Source organism: Ciconia boyciana, chromosome 1 (assembly GCF_034638445.1).
Source record: "Ciconia boyciana chromosome 1, ASM3463844v1, whole genome shotgun sequence".
In the NCBI taxonomy this organism is placed as follows: Eukaryota; Metazoa; Chordata; class Aves; order Ciconiiformes; family Ciconiidae; genus Ciconia; species Ciconia boyciana.
Genome location: NC_132934.1, coordinates 59,489,140 through 59,505,897, shown reverse-complemented (window position 1 = coordinate 59,505,897; position 16,758 = coordinate 59,489,140). Strand labels below are relative to the sequence as shown.

Below are 16,758 nucleotides of genomic sequence, written 5' to 3'. Positions count from 1 at the left end.
CTTTCTCCTGAAGATATTTCACAAACCACGCAGACAGAAGTGACTTCTTGCACCAGGGTGATGCCAAGGTGGTTGGTAGCCTTGAGGAGATTTCTCTTTCGTTGATTTGCCTGCTCTGCCCTGGCTTTTCGGGCACCCAGAGCATCCCGCATGGCACCTGGCAGCTCTGCCGTCTGTCCCTGTTGCTTTGTGTCAGTGACCAGCAAAACGTGAGCAAGGGAAAGAGGATTCAGGGGCACAGCGTCACAAGCAAAAGCTTCCTCTTCCCTATCTGCCGTCGTCCTTGCAAAATCTTGTGTGTGTGCGGGTGCATGGGAACTGCAGCGGGTTCAGACTGCAGGAGTGGGCAGATTCGCTTCCCCTCCTGGCGGGGTCACCAGCAGTCAGAGGGATGGAGATGGGTGAGGGGAGGACAGGGTCGCTCTCTGGGGGTAGGACAAGTTCGCTGCAGCACTGTCTCCAGCAGTATTTCTGCAGGGCTGGACCTTGGTCCTTGCCGGGAGCCTCTGGTGGGGCCGGGAGCCCCTGGCTGGGGGGCGCAGGGGTGTTTTGCTCTGCAACCACGACGCTGGGGGCTCAGCCCTGTTGAGGAGACCCCCGGGGAGATGGGGTCTGCAGCAGCGCTTTTCTTGGGGAGAATCAGTAATTCCCTCCTGGCACTGAAAAGCCATATGTGCCAGTCTTCTGGCACTGTGTTTTCCTGGCCGATCTTGGCAGAAAAGCGTGGATCAGGCACAAGGTGAATTTGATGGCAGAGTGAGGCGAGGAGGCAGCTTTCCTGCAGCTTTAGGGGAGGCTCTTTCTCCAGCACAGAGCAGCAGGAAAATCTGTGTTTAGAAAAATTGCTGTGAGGCATTTCAGTGGTATTTTTAGCTCCTTGACCAAAAAAAAAAAAGGGCCTTAAATACCAGGCCAGTCTCAGTGGGAGATAGGTGCCAGTTTCTCTGAGCTTCTTTGTACAATTTCAGTCCAAATAGAAAAAAAACAAGAAAAAAAGCCAGGGTGTGGGTGATCTCCTGCCAGCAGTGCCCCTCCGCCTGTCCCTACTGCCTCCAGGCAGGGACATGTCTTGTACAGCGATTCACACCATCAATCAGCAGCTCCAGCAGAGCGATAAGGGGGTGGCTCACCCTGTGCCAAGCACCTTTGGTCCCTCTCGCCTCTGCCAGACCGCACCTGGCAGCTGAACACTGTAATTCAAATCCTACGTTGCTCAGGTGCTCTTGTTAATAATTATTTAGCTTAAGAGCCGCAGCCATGGTCCTGAGGTCCTGCTGGGCTAGATGCTGCGCAGGGAAAGGCGGTCTCGGCCACACAGGGCTGACAGCCCCGGCTCCCCGGTGCCCAGGATGCTAGGGAAGACCACCCAAAAAAGGGGGATGTTCTTGCTCTTTCACACTAGCAGCTGCGGTCCGTAAGCACAGCAGTGCGGTGCCCAGTGCTCTCCAACGCTGAGCCCACCCTGCCCCTAAACGACGGGCTTTGAAGAAATACCTGCCCGTTAAACCCTTCTTTTCTTATTCCTTCTCATTAGCACGTAGCGTCATACTTTCAAAACAAATCTCTTCCAAAGAGCAGCTCAGGTAAATTCAGTCTTGCCTGCCTGCCCTGAGGCGATCTTTTGTAATGAGTGAAGAAAAAGGGAGGGGGAAGCGGGGACACAGGCTGTGCCACAGACACGCTGTATGGCCTTGGGTAAGTCGCTTAAATTCGGCACGCCCCGCATCCCAGCCTCTAAAATAAACTCCTTCCCACACCCCGTATCTCCTGGGTTTGGTGTTTTCCACCAGCACAGGCAAAGCCAGGTGCCCATGCAGCACCCCAGAGAGCAGGGTTCCCATGCCTCGATTCCCCCCCACATGGAGCAGGGACTGTCCCACTCCCAGGGCAGACGGCCACGGCATCCTCCGTGGTCCCGGGTCAGCAAGGTGGGCAGCTTTCCCAGCGTGGGACGCCAGCTTTTCTGACCTTTCCTGTCCGACCGTGTCCCCCCTGCCCCCCCTCGCAGTGCAGCTGCAGAGGGCTGGGAAGCAGAGATGGAGGGGGAGCGTTTTGCCGCTAGCAGTGATGCCGCATGTCCCGCCGGGACTCCCCACTCTTGCACGAACCCCCAAACCCCGCAGCCTGCCTCCCGCTAATGCTGACTCGCTCTTTCCCCAGCGTGGGCGTCCTGCTGAGTCAGGGTCACGCCGGGCCGCCCCTAATTGCTGAGTAAAGGTTTCAGTCTGTGGCAGACAGGCTCTTTTGCTGAGTCACGGTGGAGCAGGGTCCACGTGAAGCTGTTTACTAAGGGGCGGTTTCCTGCATGCCGCTCTGAGGTTGCAGCTGCTGCTCTTGGCCCCGGTCCCGCTTCTCGGGACAATCGGAGAACTCTCCAGAAACAGCCCCGGCTGCCCGCAGGAGGAAGAGGACCCTACCCCAGGGGCAGGGAGCCATGCCGGGGTGGTTTGGCATGGGGGGGGAGGGGGGAGTAGGGGGGTGTCTCGGTCTTTGCAGGACTTGGTTTCCAGCTCCGTCTCCTCACCTCCTCTGAGAAAGGGGTATGAGCTGTGGCACAAGGTCCTCCTTGTTGCATAGGTGTGATTTTCAAATCCAGACTTTCACAGTTTGTCCCCTCTCATAGTCAAGGCAAGCTTTGTTTTACATGGTTGTAGCACTGAAACTGAGGAGGCGGCACAGTCTGAAACAGTTGCACAAATGGGATTTTTATTTGCTAACTCTGCCTTACTCCCTTCCACACCTCCCTTTTGCTCCCAAAGCAAATCCCCAGCAGGGCACGGGGTCTGTCCCCACCAGCACTGAGACTCTGAGGAGTGTGGTGGGCTCTGTGCACCCTCCCCCAAAATTTCAGCCCAGTGTACCTGTAACCTGGACAGCTGCTTCATACTTTAGGTCGCTGCCTGACCCTGGGTCTCTGGTTGCAAAGCAGGCACATGCCTTGCAGGGTGCTTGCTCTGTCCTCCCTCCTCCTCCCAGGTCTGTTCCCAGCCAGCCTGGAGTTCTCTCCTTGCTCGTAGCCATGTGCTGGAGACACCCATGCGCTGCAGCACATACATCCATACATCTATAAAAATATGTATTGTAATCTGTGCTTCCTATTTTTGCCATGCTGGTTCATTTATGCCTGAGAAACCTGCCTGCACCTGCCTTTCCCACCACGTCGGTCTCTGGGGTTCCCTTGTGCGGGGTTTGCCCAGCACAGCCGTGTCTGTCTACAGGACCCTCCCAAAGGTAGCAGCAACGCCAGTCCAGAGGACAGCTGCAGTGCCTTCGCTCCCCATGGGATTTCCAGTGTGTTGCACTCCCGACCTCCCTTTTCCCACCTATATCTTTGATCTAGACTTGGATTGTTGGATTGTTTGATGCTGACACAGCAAGCACAGTCAGTTCTGCCAGGGCCGGGCTGGGCTGGGCTGGGCAACCTCCCTTTGGTAAACATGAATTAACCCACAGAGTATCCCTCTATACTCCAGCACTGACTCCCTTATTCAGGAAGTCATTTTAAGCGGTTATCGCAACTTTTTTTTTTTTTTCCTCTGCCATTACACAGCAAGTCCTGGTTACTGAGTCAGCTTTCCGGGTGCAAACCGGGTGGCTGCATTGTGCTGTGTCATGGTGCGTTTTGCTGTGTCATGGTCCAAGACGGCCCATTAACCCCTCCGAGCAGGGAAGGCTGGTTTTCACCCAGTGGTGCCTCCCCTGCCCAGCCGAGCCAAGCCGAGCTGCTGGGAGCTGCCAGAGCCCAGCGTGGAACAGCACTTCCCACATGGGTTCAGGAGAGCTGACTTGGCACTCTGTGACTGCCTGTGTAACTAGGCATTTCTGACCATAAATCTATTGGCAGAATACACTGTTAAGTCTCCAAAGAGGAGAAAATCCCCCACTTCCCTATTCCTGATGAAAACACCGACCCCTCAATAACTTTCTGTTGTTGTTAACCATTCATCTAACCCACCTCTTGATTAAGCATTTTCTCTGTGCAGATGGAGGCTTTTAAGCCCAGCAGGAACTATTACAAATATCTTGCTTGAGGCTACTTGATTCATCTTTGCTAGAAATCTCCTGAGCAGTTTCACTGGTGCCCATGCACATCGCCCTCACAGCGAGTAGCTCCGGCACCACCCAGCCACTGCTCACTGGAAGAATAGGAGATGACAGGACTTCTGGCAGGCACAGTGGAGACCACAGGTCTGACACTTCGATGAGGTCCAAGCAAAATCTCCTAGTGACCTGGATGCGGGCTGGCCTCTGCTTTCCCATGGCCCACTACGCCCAGAGTTGCTCTGGGGGCCAGTTTGTTCCTTCCACTAAAAGCATACACCTCCTTCCCCGTGCATCGCTCTCAAGTGTCGACTTCCCAAGTTCTCTTCGAGGAAGAGATGGTCCCTCGCAAATCTCTGCCAGCACATTGGCACGCTCGGTGTCACTATCCTTTCCCACACGGCATAGCAAAAGCACAGCAGAAACTATACAAGTCCTCACTGCAGAACACTGGATGGGGCCAGAAACGCCCTAGGCCAGCAACTGCAAAGATGATGACACCCCACTTTCAGTTCTCCTTCCCTCTTGCTGCAGAGCATTTGGGCCTTTCCAGAGAGCTGGGCCTGGTCTCACAGCTGCTCCATCCCAAGTAACCCTGATCAGCTAGAGATCATAGAATCATAGAATCATTAAGGTTGGAAAAGACCTCTAGGATCATCTAGTCCAACCACCAACCCAACACCTCCATGCCTACTAAACCGTGTCCCGAAGTGCCACATCTACACGTTTTCTGAACTCCTCCAGGGATGGTGACTCCACCATCTCTCTGGGCAGCCTGTTCCAATGCTTGACCACCCTTTCAGTAAAGACATTTTTCCTAATATCCAATCTAAACCTCCCCTGGTGCAACTTGAGGCCATTTGCTCTCATCCTATGGCTTGTTACTCAGGAGAAGAGACTGACCCCCACCTCTCTACTACCTCCTTTCAGGTAGTTGTAGAGAGCGATAAGGTCTCCCCTCAGCCTCCGCTTCTCCAGGCTAAACAACCCCAGTTCCCTCAGCTGCTCCTCATAAGGCTTGTGCTCTAGACCCTTCACCAGCTTTGTTGCCCCTCTCTGGACACACTCCAGCACCTCAATGTCTCCCTTGTAGTGAGGGGCCCAAAACTGAACACAGTATTTGAGGTGCGGCCTCACCAGTGCTGAGTACAGGGGGACGATCACTTCCCTAGTCCTGCTGGCCACACTATTTTTGATACAAGCCAGGATGCCATTGGCTTTCTTGGCCACCTGGGCACACTGCTGGCTCATATTCAGCCAGCTATTGACCAGCACCCCCAGGTCCTTTTCCGCCAGGCAGCTTTCCAGCCACTCTGCCCCAAGCCTGTAGCGTTGTATGGGGTTGTTGTGACCGAAGTGCAGGACCTGGCACTTGGCCTTGTTGAACCTCATACAATTGGCCTCAGCCCATCGATCCAGCCTGTCCAGATCTCTCTGCAGAGCCTTCCTACCCTCAAGCAGATCAACACTCCCACACAACTTGGTGTCGTCTGCAAACTGACTGAAGGTGCACTCGATCCCCTCGTCCAGATCATTGATAAAGATATTAAACAGAACTGTCCCCAATACTGAGCCCTGGGGGACACCGCTTGTGACCGGCTGCCAACTGGATTTAACTCCATTCACCACCACTCTTTGGGCCCAGCCATCCAGCCAGTTTTTTACCCAGAGAAGTGTACGCCTGTCCAAGCCATGAGCCACCAGCTTCTCCATGAGAATGCTGTGGGAAACAGCGTCAAAGGCTTTACTAAAGTGTAGGTAGACAACATCCACAGCCTTTCCTTCATCCACTAGGCGGGTCACCTGGTCGTAGAAGGAGATCAGGTTGGTCAAGCAGGACCTGCCTTTCATGAACCCATGCTGGGTGGGCCTGATCCCCTGGTTGGCCTGCACATGCCTGTTGAGCGCACTCAAGATGAACTGCTCCATCATTTTCCCCAGTACTGAGCTCAGGCTGACAGGCCTGTAGTTCCCCGGATCTGGATCCTCCTTCCGGCCCTTCTTGTAGATGGGCATCACATTGGCAAGCCTCCAGTCGTCTGGGACCTCCTCTGTTAACCAGGACTGCTGATAAATGATGGAGAGTGGCTTGGCAAGCTCCTCCACCAGCTCCCTCAGTACTCTTGGGTGGATCCCATCCGGCCCCATAGACTTGTGAGTGTCCAGTGTCCAGATCAGACAACAATAAATGAGTTATGGGACATGGCTTGCTCGCCTGCACCTATGGAAAAGCTCACAGCAGAGGTGAGCTGCAGTAGGGACCTTATCACTTGTGACCAGCTCAGGAGAAGGTAAAGCCCCAAGATCCAGAAGGAGGTACCTTGGCTCCATGTCCTGCGGCAGTGTGGTTACAAGCCAGGACTTCTTCCCAGGAAGAAGTATCCTACCTGGAATGGCAGCAACATGACTAGACACCCTCTCTCTCTTCCCCCCAGTCTCATATCCACATCTGCCTCAACCCTGGATGAAAAGGAAGGAGGAGGACCTTTTGGATACATCCTGTATAGTGCCTCCAAGCATGCAGCCTCTTGGAAGAAGGCAGGCAGGCAGGGGACAAAAGCACTGGTCCGAAAGCAACCAGAAAGTCCTTGGGGAGGAACCAGGTGCATTACCAGAGCTGCAGAGCAGAGGTAAAAAGAGGGGCAGGGCTTGAGGGTTGGATTTTTTTCATATTATTTCATAAAATGAATAATATTATTCATTTTCTTATTCTCATCTATTTCCTACTTCCCTCCCCCAGAACTACAGGTTCAATCTGTGCTCCACCTTCCCATGTCAGAATAGGACTCACTGAAAAGGACAGAAAACGTGAGCTTTAAGGAGCGATGCCAGAGGGAAACGCTCATTTTGGGGCCATCCCTGTGGCAAAATGGCATCAATGTTTTCAGGAGGGACTGGCCACGCAGCCCTATGCTCCCATGGACTCCCCAGAGGAGCCCACTCTCAGGGGATGTCTGGGGCTTCGCTTCAAAGATTCACACATCCCAAGATACATTTATTTTACCTCACAGAAAAACAAGCAAGCCAGCAGCAAGCTGTCTGCAAGGGCATGGGGGTAAGAGGAGTGGAACGTGACAGCTTTTGCTAGCACGCACTGTTGCTTTAAAAGACAAAAGCAAGACAGGAAAAGTCTGGCTGAGTCAGGGTGGAAGCGCTGAGTAACCCTTCCTGAGCGCTGCACCACATGCCAGATGTCTGCCCGAATCAAAAAACAAGCGTGGAAGAGTATTTCCTCCAGGACAGCTTTCTAACCTACAACACCAAGCCCAGCTGTGGCCCGGTGTAGGTGCAGTGACAGGGAGACACATGAGGCACGTGGCTTGGATGGCAGCACCCGCCAGCAAAGCCACAGAGTGGACCTGCTGGAGGGGACAGACGGACAGAAGATGCCACAGTCCTTAGCTCTCCTCCCCAGGCTCTGTCTCCCTACCACCCCCCACACAACTGCAGCACGGGGCTTTCTCACCCCCACAGCAGCAGAGGAATGCTGGCTTTAAGTGCCCTGCTCTTTGGGTTGAAAGCAAAATTTGTGCTTTTCCAAAGTACAGCTGGCTAATGCACTGTCTGTCCTGGCTAGCTCTGCTTCCAGCACAGCTACAGTTGGAAAAGAAGGGCCCTGCTTCATCTGTTGGCTGCCTCACTGACCACTTCACCAGACGAAACAGCAGAGCAGCCAGCTACTGGCAGAAGCATCTTGTCCAACTCTCTTTTCCCAAAAAAGAGAAATTATTTGCCTTTGAAAGTCTCTGCAGACTTCCCCAGGTTCCCTCAAGTCTTGCATGACATCTTTTCAGTCCACCAGCTACCCCAGCCTTCTAGGTATCTAGGAGATGGAGTGCTGTTCTCCTAAATTGCCCTGCACACAGCTGTGGTAACAGCAGGGGCCAGTTGCCACACAAATCAGGCAGTAATTTTTCCATGCACAAGGGAGCATGAAAGGACTTCCCTGTGTGTAAGTACAGGCACACCTGTGCTGGCCCTGTGCAAAGTGACAGGGTTTATTCACCAGTGCCCAGCACTGTGCAAGGGCAGTTCTGGCATTTGCAGATCAGAGCTGGTGCATCCATGTGCCACAGCAGCTGGATTACCCCAGGTGCCCCCAGGGTCCCTGCTGCGCTCCCTGCTGTGAAGGGGGTATGCTCCCAACCTGTAGTGCTGAGTTCCCCATCCCATGGCCCACAAGTACCGTGTTACCTGAAAGACTCTCTGAAGATGTGCACAGTCATGGGAAATAAGATGTTTATACCTGAGTCGTGCTAGGGCAGATGAGGATGCGTGTTGCCTTAGCTCCCCAGGCAGGGTGCAGCCAGGACACAGGCTGGGGTGTAGGGAGAGGAGGCTGCCCACCCTGCCCCAGGCACCAGCCCTGTAAATCCACCCCTCCTTGTCCAACCCCGCTGCCCCCAGCACAATGGATACCTCTTGCAGCACCTGGGCTCTGCCTGCCATGGGCACTGCGCTGAAAGGGTTACGGAGCCAGGCACCCTTGAAGGAGAAGTTGCTGGACATCCTCTTGTTTGTGCTTAGTTATCAAGATGCATCAGCTGACTTCTTTCTGGCCCCTTGGGGCTGCAGGCAAGGAGAGGGCGACAGCCACGCCAGGAAGGGAAGTGCAGTTGTGTTGCAAGAAGTTTGCACTCACACTGAGGTCAGCGGTTTGGCTGCTCACGTGGCCTGGCAGTATAAAGCTGGATGTGAGAGCTGGGCTGCCCAGTTCAGAGCTTCACTGTGCTGGGAACAGAAGGGAAGGAGGAAAGCACGAGCAAGAAAAAACAACAGAGAAGCGGAGGAGTGAAACGAAGTGGAGAAACATGGAAACTTCCCAGACACACAGCTCCGAAAGGTGAGAGCGGGACGGGAACAAGAGGGAATTTTTTTGCCAGAAGAGTATTGTGTTTCTCCCCTTGCTTTTAGGCATGCTGTTCCTGTTTCTGCTCTGCAGGGAACGGCATGCTCCTGCTTTTATCTCCGGATGGAGTCTGTCAGTCTTCCTCGCTCAGGACAGCATTTGGGATGCTGGTAGTCCCTGGTTCCCATCTGTGGCTCTCAGGAATGCTCTGCTCCTTTTCCTGCTGTCCCAGTCTCCCCCTTTTTTCCTAGAGAGCTAAGATCCATTTTTCCAGAGGACAGCGACAGCACTGACATCTGTTTTGCTGCTCTTTCCCAGCATGTCCAAGGACTTGTCAGAACTGATGAAGGAAGCTACCAAGGAGGTGCACGAGCAAGCAGAGAACACACCGTTCATGAGCAATTTCCAGAAGGGGCAGGTGTCGCTCCACGAGTTTAAGGTACTCTGTAGCAGCACTGCCTGGGGATGGGATTTCCTTGCCAGGAAATACACTGTTAGATCAGGCAGGCTGCACGGGGACTAAACGGGGGAGGATGGAGACGGCACAAGGAAGGAGGTTCTTTGCATTACAGCTGTCTGGTATCAGCACCTCCCGTGCAAAACATGCTCTTCATCAAATCCCAGCACTCTTAAGATCTTACTGGCTTCTCTTGCCGAAGGCAGGGCAGGACTGTGCATATCAGGATGAGCAGCCAAGCTGAAACAGGATAAAAAGACAAAAGAGTTTGATGGGATTAATGCAATTGCTTTTTTCTTTCTTCATAAATGCCTGCATGTTAATTATTGGCAATTATAGTTAATGGAGTTACGACTATGTGCAGATACTTGAGTGGCTGAAATGCCAAAAAGAGGGAAAATACTAAATTTACAACACTCTAAGCAGCTACAGCTAGAAATAATGATGGAATAGTGAGAAAGTGAGGATGTGGGATCACCTCTGGCACTGAACTTTGCAATGTTTCAGTTGTCACTTGGGTTATACCAGAGCTGAGATCATGAACAATAATAACTCAAAGGCAGACTTGAGTTTGAGCAAGCCATGTCTGCCACTAAAAGGTAGAAGCCTGTTGCTTTTCTTAAGATGAAAGAGAAACATTTTCAGATATTAGTCTGCACCTAACCTGGCTAGATACGTGATTCCTGGGATCTGAGCGACATAACAAAGCCATGAGCAAAAACAAAGCACACACCTGGGCCAGAAATTTCTGGGAGGCTACAGGATGTGATGCATGGGCTTGCAAATAACAGCTAGCGATCCAACCTGTGGTTTAATTACTTTGTTGTTGAATTGTTCCTTGGCAAATAAATCCACAAGAGTAGGAAAAAGACTACTTATTTCTGACAGGTTGCATTCAGGATACTTAGTCAAGCATAAATTTAATCTCAGGTGCTGACTCCCTGCTGTTAGAAATGCAGCATTGGTTAGGCAGTGAACTTTGAGACAGGCTGGCAATAACATAAAAAGTCAGGCCTTCAGGAATACGGCTCAGTTTCTTAGAAGATATTTACATGCTGTCAGGGGGAGTGAGATGTGACGTGGGTTTTAAAAAATAATGACAGCTTTCAAAAGCCATGTTTCCCATTAAACCACTACCTGCCTCTGAAAACAACCAGTCAAGTTCTATTTTCTTAATGTTAAGCAATGTTCCTGTATTTTGTTTCTTTTCCAGTAAGCTGGATAATAGGTTATTGTTTAAAAAACTCTATTTTTGTTTACTCTCTTGGCAAACCTATATATCTGCCCTGATACGTGACTCCCCAGAATCTGAATATTTGTTTCCACAACGAAGCCACTGCCTGTGTGCTTATCAAAGTCCTATTTGCTGGCACAGTGGGGAAAAGTTGAAATGGCAACTCTTTTACTGCAGAACTGATTGCTTTCTGGGAGAGTAAACTGCTTTCTCTCCTGTCATCAGCGTAATCCCCCTGCCCCAAACCTGACTCACCTGTACTGTGATATCTTCATGTTTTACCCTTTGCTGCTGATAAGGCATTCCAGTATAAGGAAGGGGTGGTGTAGGTGTAAATATGTATACAGTCTCTGAAAACAGAATGCCCACGGGAGGAAAGAACACAGCTAGATTGTCTTACGTCACATGGAAAAGCTGGCAGATAGAAGAAAGTATCACGTAAGCTGGGAAAAACAACAATAACAATGGTTTCAAAATAGAGAGGAGAACACACAGCCTCACAGCGTTCCTTCACAAAGGCATCTTTCAGAGGCAGGCTGTGCTTCCCAGCCCCCTTTGATCTTGTCTCCTCCGGACAACTAAGGAGGCAACCCCACTTGCAAGTCTGAATGAGGAGAGCGGTGGTGCCTCAGTTCCCAGGACGGTAGGATGCCAACATGATGAATATGTTGAAAAATAAACAGGGTGTGTTGTTGTCTCACAAGGCCCCACAAAGGGAAGCCACATCTTGAAGCATTCAGATTTGAACAATGCACCAGAAAACAGACCTTTGGGAATACCCTCTCTATTGACCAAGGGAATGAGGAGAATAAACCAGGCATGATTTAACAGGGCTCCAATTTCCATTACATCAAGCTGCACGGCCTTTAACTTGAAGGTGAAGGCAGCGGCTTTTAAGGGCAGGTAAGACCAGTATCTGCTGGAAAGGGCTTAGGTCTTACCTGATGCTGCCTCAAGCAGAAGGAAAAGGGCTAAGCGGTGTCTCACTGCACCTTGCAACTCTGTTTTCCACATGGGAAACCTGCAATATCACAGATGTGCATGACTCATACTGGGTGTGCCCATGAGTAACTTTTTCCTTAGTAGGATTTGTCCCCAAAACCTGAAGACAGACAGATGCACCTGTAGCTCATCCTCTTCCTTCTCTTTCAGCTGGTTACGGCATCCTTGTACTTCATCTACTCTGCTCTGGAGGAAGAGATTGAACGTAACAAGGACAACCCAGTTTATGCCCCTGTGTATTTTCCGGCGGAGCTGCACCGGAAAGCTGCCCTGGAGGAAGACTTGGAGTACTTCTACGGCAGCAACTGGAGGGAAGAGATCCCATGTCCTGAGGCTACTCAGAAATATGTTGAGAGGCTCCACTACGTAGGCAAGAACCATCCAGAGCTCCTGGTGGCCCATGCCTACACTCGGTATTTGGGAGACCTGTCTGGGGGGCAGGTGCTGAAGAAAATTGCCCAAAAGGCCCTCCAGCTGCCCAGCACTGGAGAAGGGCTGGCTTTCTTCACCTTCGATGGAGTCTCCAACGCCACCAAGTTCAAGCAGCTCTATCGCTCCCGCATGAATGCCCTCGAGATGGATCTTGCCACTAAGAAAAGAGTCTTGGAGGAGGCCAAGAAAGCATTCCTGCTAAATATACGGGTGAGTAACTACCAGCCAGTCCTGCCTGCCCACACCCTCTCCAAAACAAGGTAATAGCTAAAGGCGAAAGGCAAAGCCAGTATTTCTGCTGTGGAGATTATGGGAAGTTGTGGATTAGGGCAAGCTAGTCAGAGTTGGATAGCTACACTTGTCCAACATGGGAGCCTAGTAAAAGGCTGGTCTCTGTAAAGCTCTTCTCCTTCCCCTAGGGTTTGAATTCAGTCTCTTCCATGTGCCATTATTCAGATATGAATGAGGGCTTATACTGGAATGGGGATCACCACCTATCTGTGCTACCTCTATAGTACAGCTCCACAGGCCCTCTGTGGATGCTGACTACATGTGCAGGTACCTTGCTTTCCTTCCCATCAGAAGATGGGCAATAGCCTTCTCCTGAGCTGGAAGCTTCAGGGAGAACCTGTAAAGTGACCAAGGAGTTTGAAAGACATGCTCTTGACCCCAGAGGCAGATTATGTTCCATGCAAAAAGTGCCAGGAGATTTGGACTGAAGGCTTGTGTCTTCCTCTAGTTCCTAAAGTGCCTGGGGCAGGGGGAAGGGGTCCAGTGAAAGAAGAGGAGGCCACATAATGAGACAGTGTTTCTTCTTCTCAGGTGTTTGAGGCACTGCAGGAGCTGGTGTCTAAGGGCCAGAATGGTCAGCCTGTGCAGTCAAAGGCAGAGCTTCGCACAAGGAGTGTTAACAAATCATATGAGCACGGTAAGACACTTCTAAGGGCAGGTGTTTAACATTGCCCCTTGCGGTTTTGTTCTCCTCCCTCCCTCTGTTCTTGCTTGTAAAAGCCACTGAGAAATGAGCATGAGGTGTTTGCCCTGTCTCTTCTCCAGCCATCAGTCAGTAGTGCAAGGAGAGGCACTGGTGTGTGCAAAGCTTCTTCTAGACATGACAGAGCAAGGATGACACATGGGCTCTCCAGAAATACCATCAATGAGGGAGCTTTACAAGAAGAGATTCCCCTTTCCTTCTCTTAGGTTTTAAGAAGTGTAAGGTTCATTAGGCCCATGAGTTTCCAACCACAAGGAAAACTGGCCTTGAGTTCACAGAAGCAAAGACTGCAATTTTGGGCACAGATCAGTTGTGATGCCAACAGAATTTTCTTCCAGACACACGGCCCCATCCAATGGACTGTCCTTTTGGACTAAATCTCCCACTGGTCATTTTCCTGCCTTCCAGAAGTATTTACTGAAAACACTTCTTGAAAGTGTACTGGGTTTATAATGAGCATTGTTCTGGATGGTGAAGTGTAACCAGCTGGGAAGTGGGGATGTACAGGCTGCCCATCAGTTTTGCAAAACTGAGAAATCTCCATCTACGGGCAAACACTGATCCTGAACTGGGCAAAGCCGGAGCAGCAGCTGCAAGCAAAGCAATCCCTTTTCAGGGAGTCAGGCTTGTGAGGAGTGGGCTCAGGAGAGTAGTTTCTCTGATAATGTGTGATTCAAATAAAAAACCCTTATGACCTACCCATTCTGAAACTAAATGGGAGATTTTTCAGTGCATACTGGATTGAACCACAGTTTTCCCATGGCAAAGAATGAAAAGCAAACCTCATCTTGCACATCTCTAGACAATGAAGCTTAAAGCAACTTCTTTGGGAAAGGCAGTAGAAGTTCTCTGTGAAACTTTGCCACTCCTTTCCCAATACACTCATAAGTAGGACTTTCAGAAAAGTTTGGTGTTGGATGAAGAATCCCATTCTGGAGTTGTACTGGGAAAATTATTTGTCTGGAGTGCTAAGGACTACCTGTTTAAGGTCATCAGATGCCTAACCAATTAAATCAATGAGAAGTAGGAGTCAAAATGCCTTTTAAAATTCTGGCTTAAGTATTTGGCTGTCTTCTGCACACATCAGGTGTTTGATGGAGCTGGGCAGTGCATTTATAAGCCTGTAAGGAGACAAGTACAGGCAGAGGGGTTGTAAGCCTTTGATTCCCAGGTCAAGTCTGCTGCTTTTCTTCACCTACCCCAGGAGAGCAGAAGCTGCTGCTGCAGTTTCCCCCAGCCCAGCTGGGCTCTGGGCTTCCTCCTTCTCTCCTTGAGAACTCCAGCAGGGTCTGTTCCTGCACTGGGAAGAGCGAGCATGGCATACCAGCAGCTTCTTGCCTCAACTTGTTCTCATCCACTTTTTTTTCTTTTCCTATTTGATCTAGGTCCAGCACCTGGGAAAGAAAGTGAGAGGACAAACAGGAGACACACAGACATGATGTCCACCACTCCCCTGGTGCGGTGGATCCTGGCGCTCAGCTTCCTAGCCACAACAGTCGCTGTGGGCTTATTTGCCATGTGAAGAAGCAGGACCTTCACCTTCTCTTTGTGCCTTCCCTCACCCTGAACTAATCCACCTTCCCCCGTCCTTGCGAGAAAAATTTCCCCTGACTGGGTACTGTGATCTTGGCTCTGCCACTAATATTAGGAGACTTTTCTCTGCAGAAATCAAAGAGAGGTCAGGCAAAGTCTCTCCCATGCTTGGTGTGAGCTCTTCTCAGAGACTAACTTTATCACAAAAAACTAAGGGTAGAAAAGGCTAAAAACAATGGCCAGGAATTGTCATTGCTTTACAGAGTGCCTGCAAAAATCCTACAGGATCAGAAACGCAGCTTTGACATCTGTCTCTCCTCAGAAATACGAAGCTCCCCAGAGCTCTGTTTGCTCAGTTTTTATACTGCTAGATAATACTGTGATCACATTTTCTGTGGAGCCACATGGCTCCTGTGGGTTATAGACTGTTTTATATGACACTAGTAGGTCTTTGTTAATTCTTTTTCCAATCATTTTTGGTTTTTTAAAAAGCAAAAGACGGTTGTTGAAGATACACTGTCATTCTCTTGTCTGGTTATATAATTTATACACATAATAAACTTCAATGTAAAGTCTTCAGGCCTGGTGTTTCCTATTATTAAAGCCTTACCTGGGGAGAAAGGAGGTGTCTTTCTTCCTCCAAGTTCTTTTGGAGCTGCTGCCTCCAGAGACACTACAACAGACGAAAGTGGGAGTTATCATCAGAGCTAGACTCTGCTCTCACTCAGTGCTAACAATAACCCGTTACAAGCTGGGGCAGGTTTCTTCAGCTCCTACATGCTGGTCTCTATTTCTAGAAATGGCACAAAATTCTGTGAGCATACAAAGTATATTTAATAGGTGGAAGCCATACTTAAGAGCTGGTTGCTATTCTATTAAAAGCAAAAGGTGACGGGACCCTCAGCTGGTCTAAACCAGGACAGCTCTCCATGACCACTACCAGCTAAGGGCTCTGTTACCAGACTGCCTTTGTGAGAACTTCAGCATGAATCAGAAAACCAAGTATGTTGTCACCATCCAGAAATTAAATGCACGCTATGTTTTCATCCTATGAGGCAGCTAAATGGGACACATCAAGCATGCAACTGCATGCCCTCACCTAGGTAACAAACCAACCCAACTTACTCCCAGGACTCAGCACTCACAAGGCATTGCTAAAGGCACTCAAAACACACGGCACTGCTGGAGCCGCCCATGCACACAGCTTGCTTTCCCCTCTTTTTGCTGAGGCAGATCTGGAGGTCTGGCTTTGCAGCCAGCCACTGTTATGGCCATAGGCCCTATCTGCTTCGGAGGGTCTTCTAACACAGGAGTCACTGCAGGAGAGGCTGCAGTTCAGGCATGCACAGCAGGTACCAACAAGGCCATTATCTCTCACCTCAGAGTCCTTTCCTCTCTTTCTACCAGAAAGCCTCTATGATCAACCTGTCTCCATGGTTCTGGCTGTGACCTTAGTCCCAAAGACATGCTTTCCTACTGATCTGTTTTAATGACCAGCACTGAATCTGCTCAAAGAGCAAGAATCAGAAGGCAGGTCCTGCTGAGAATAAGCAGTGGGAAAGAGGGACTGTCGTTATCCTCAGGCTCTTATCTACCCTATATGCCCTGAAATCCCCTTTAATACTTCTCTGTTTGGACCCATTTGCCAACCCCTGGTAGAAAAAATAGTTAATTCTTAAAAAAGATAGTCAGACTCTGAAAAGCAGGGATATGAGGCTTGATAGCTATTCAAATACAGTAACTTATTCATTCATTCAAATTTATGTAAGTTCTACCTATTCAGTCCCTCTAACCCACCCCAACTATATCATTATGTTCATTCAACCACACTGAATAACTAAACATCCCAAACATGCAAACAAATGCCCATGAGCTCAAAAATGCACTCTACCACACTCAGCCCCTCTCCGCTGCCCAAAGAGATCGTAACTGTGACCTCAAACTTAGGAAATCCAGATTCGGACTGACATCATCCCCTCCCTGCTCATGGCAGAAGAGGTATGGTGCTTTGAGTATCTCACAGCCGTTGTGCTGTCACACACTGAAGGACTCCAGACTGAGCCTAAAGAAGTCTTCAGGGGTGAAGACTAAAGCTTTGCTGGTACTCATCTATGATCATCATGATTATATCTGGTTTCTCTGCAACATGCAAGTTGGTTTCTCTGCAACAAGATGGTCTCTATTTTCCACCCATTGCAGTTAAAGCCTCCCTTGCA

At 50.2% G+C, this 16,758-nt stretch overlaps 1 protein-coding gene across 1 annotated transcript; it reads left to right on the top strand.

Moving 5' to 3' along the window:
* Window positions 1–8,724: 8,724 nt before the first annotated feature.
* Window positions 8,725–15,111, top strand: HMOX1 (heme oxygenase 1). Its single transcript, XM_072870219.1, has 5 exons — window positions 8,725–8,884; window positions 9,209–9,329; window positions 11,734–12,225; window positions 12,838–12,943; window positions 14,395–15,111. The coding sequence occupies exons 1-5, from the start codon at window positions 8,853–8,855 to the stop codon at window positions 14,529–14,531; spliced, it is 888 nt and encodes a 295-aa protein (XP_072726320.1). The 5' UTR covers window positions 8,725–8,852; the 3' UTR covers window positions 14,532–15,111.
* The last annotated feature ends 1,647 nt before the right edge of the window (window positions 15,112–16,758 follow it).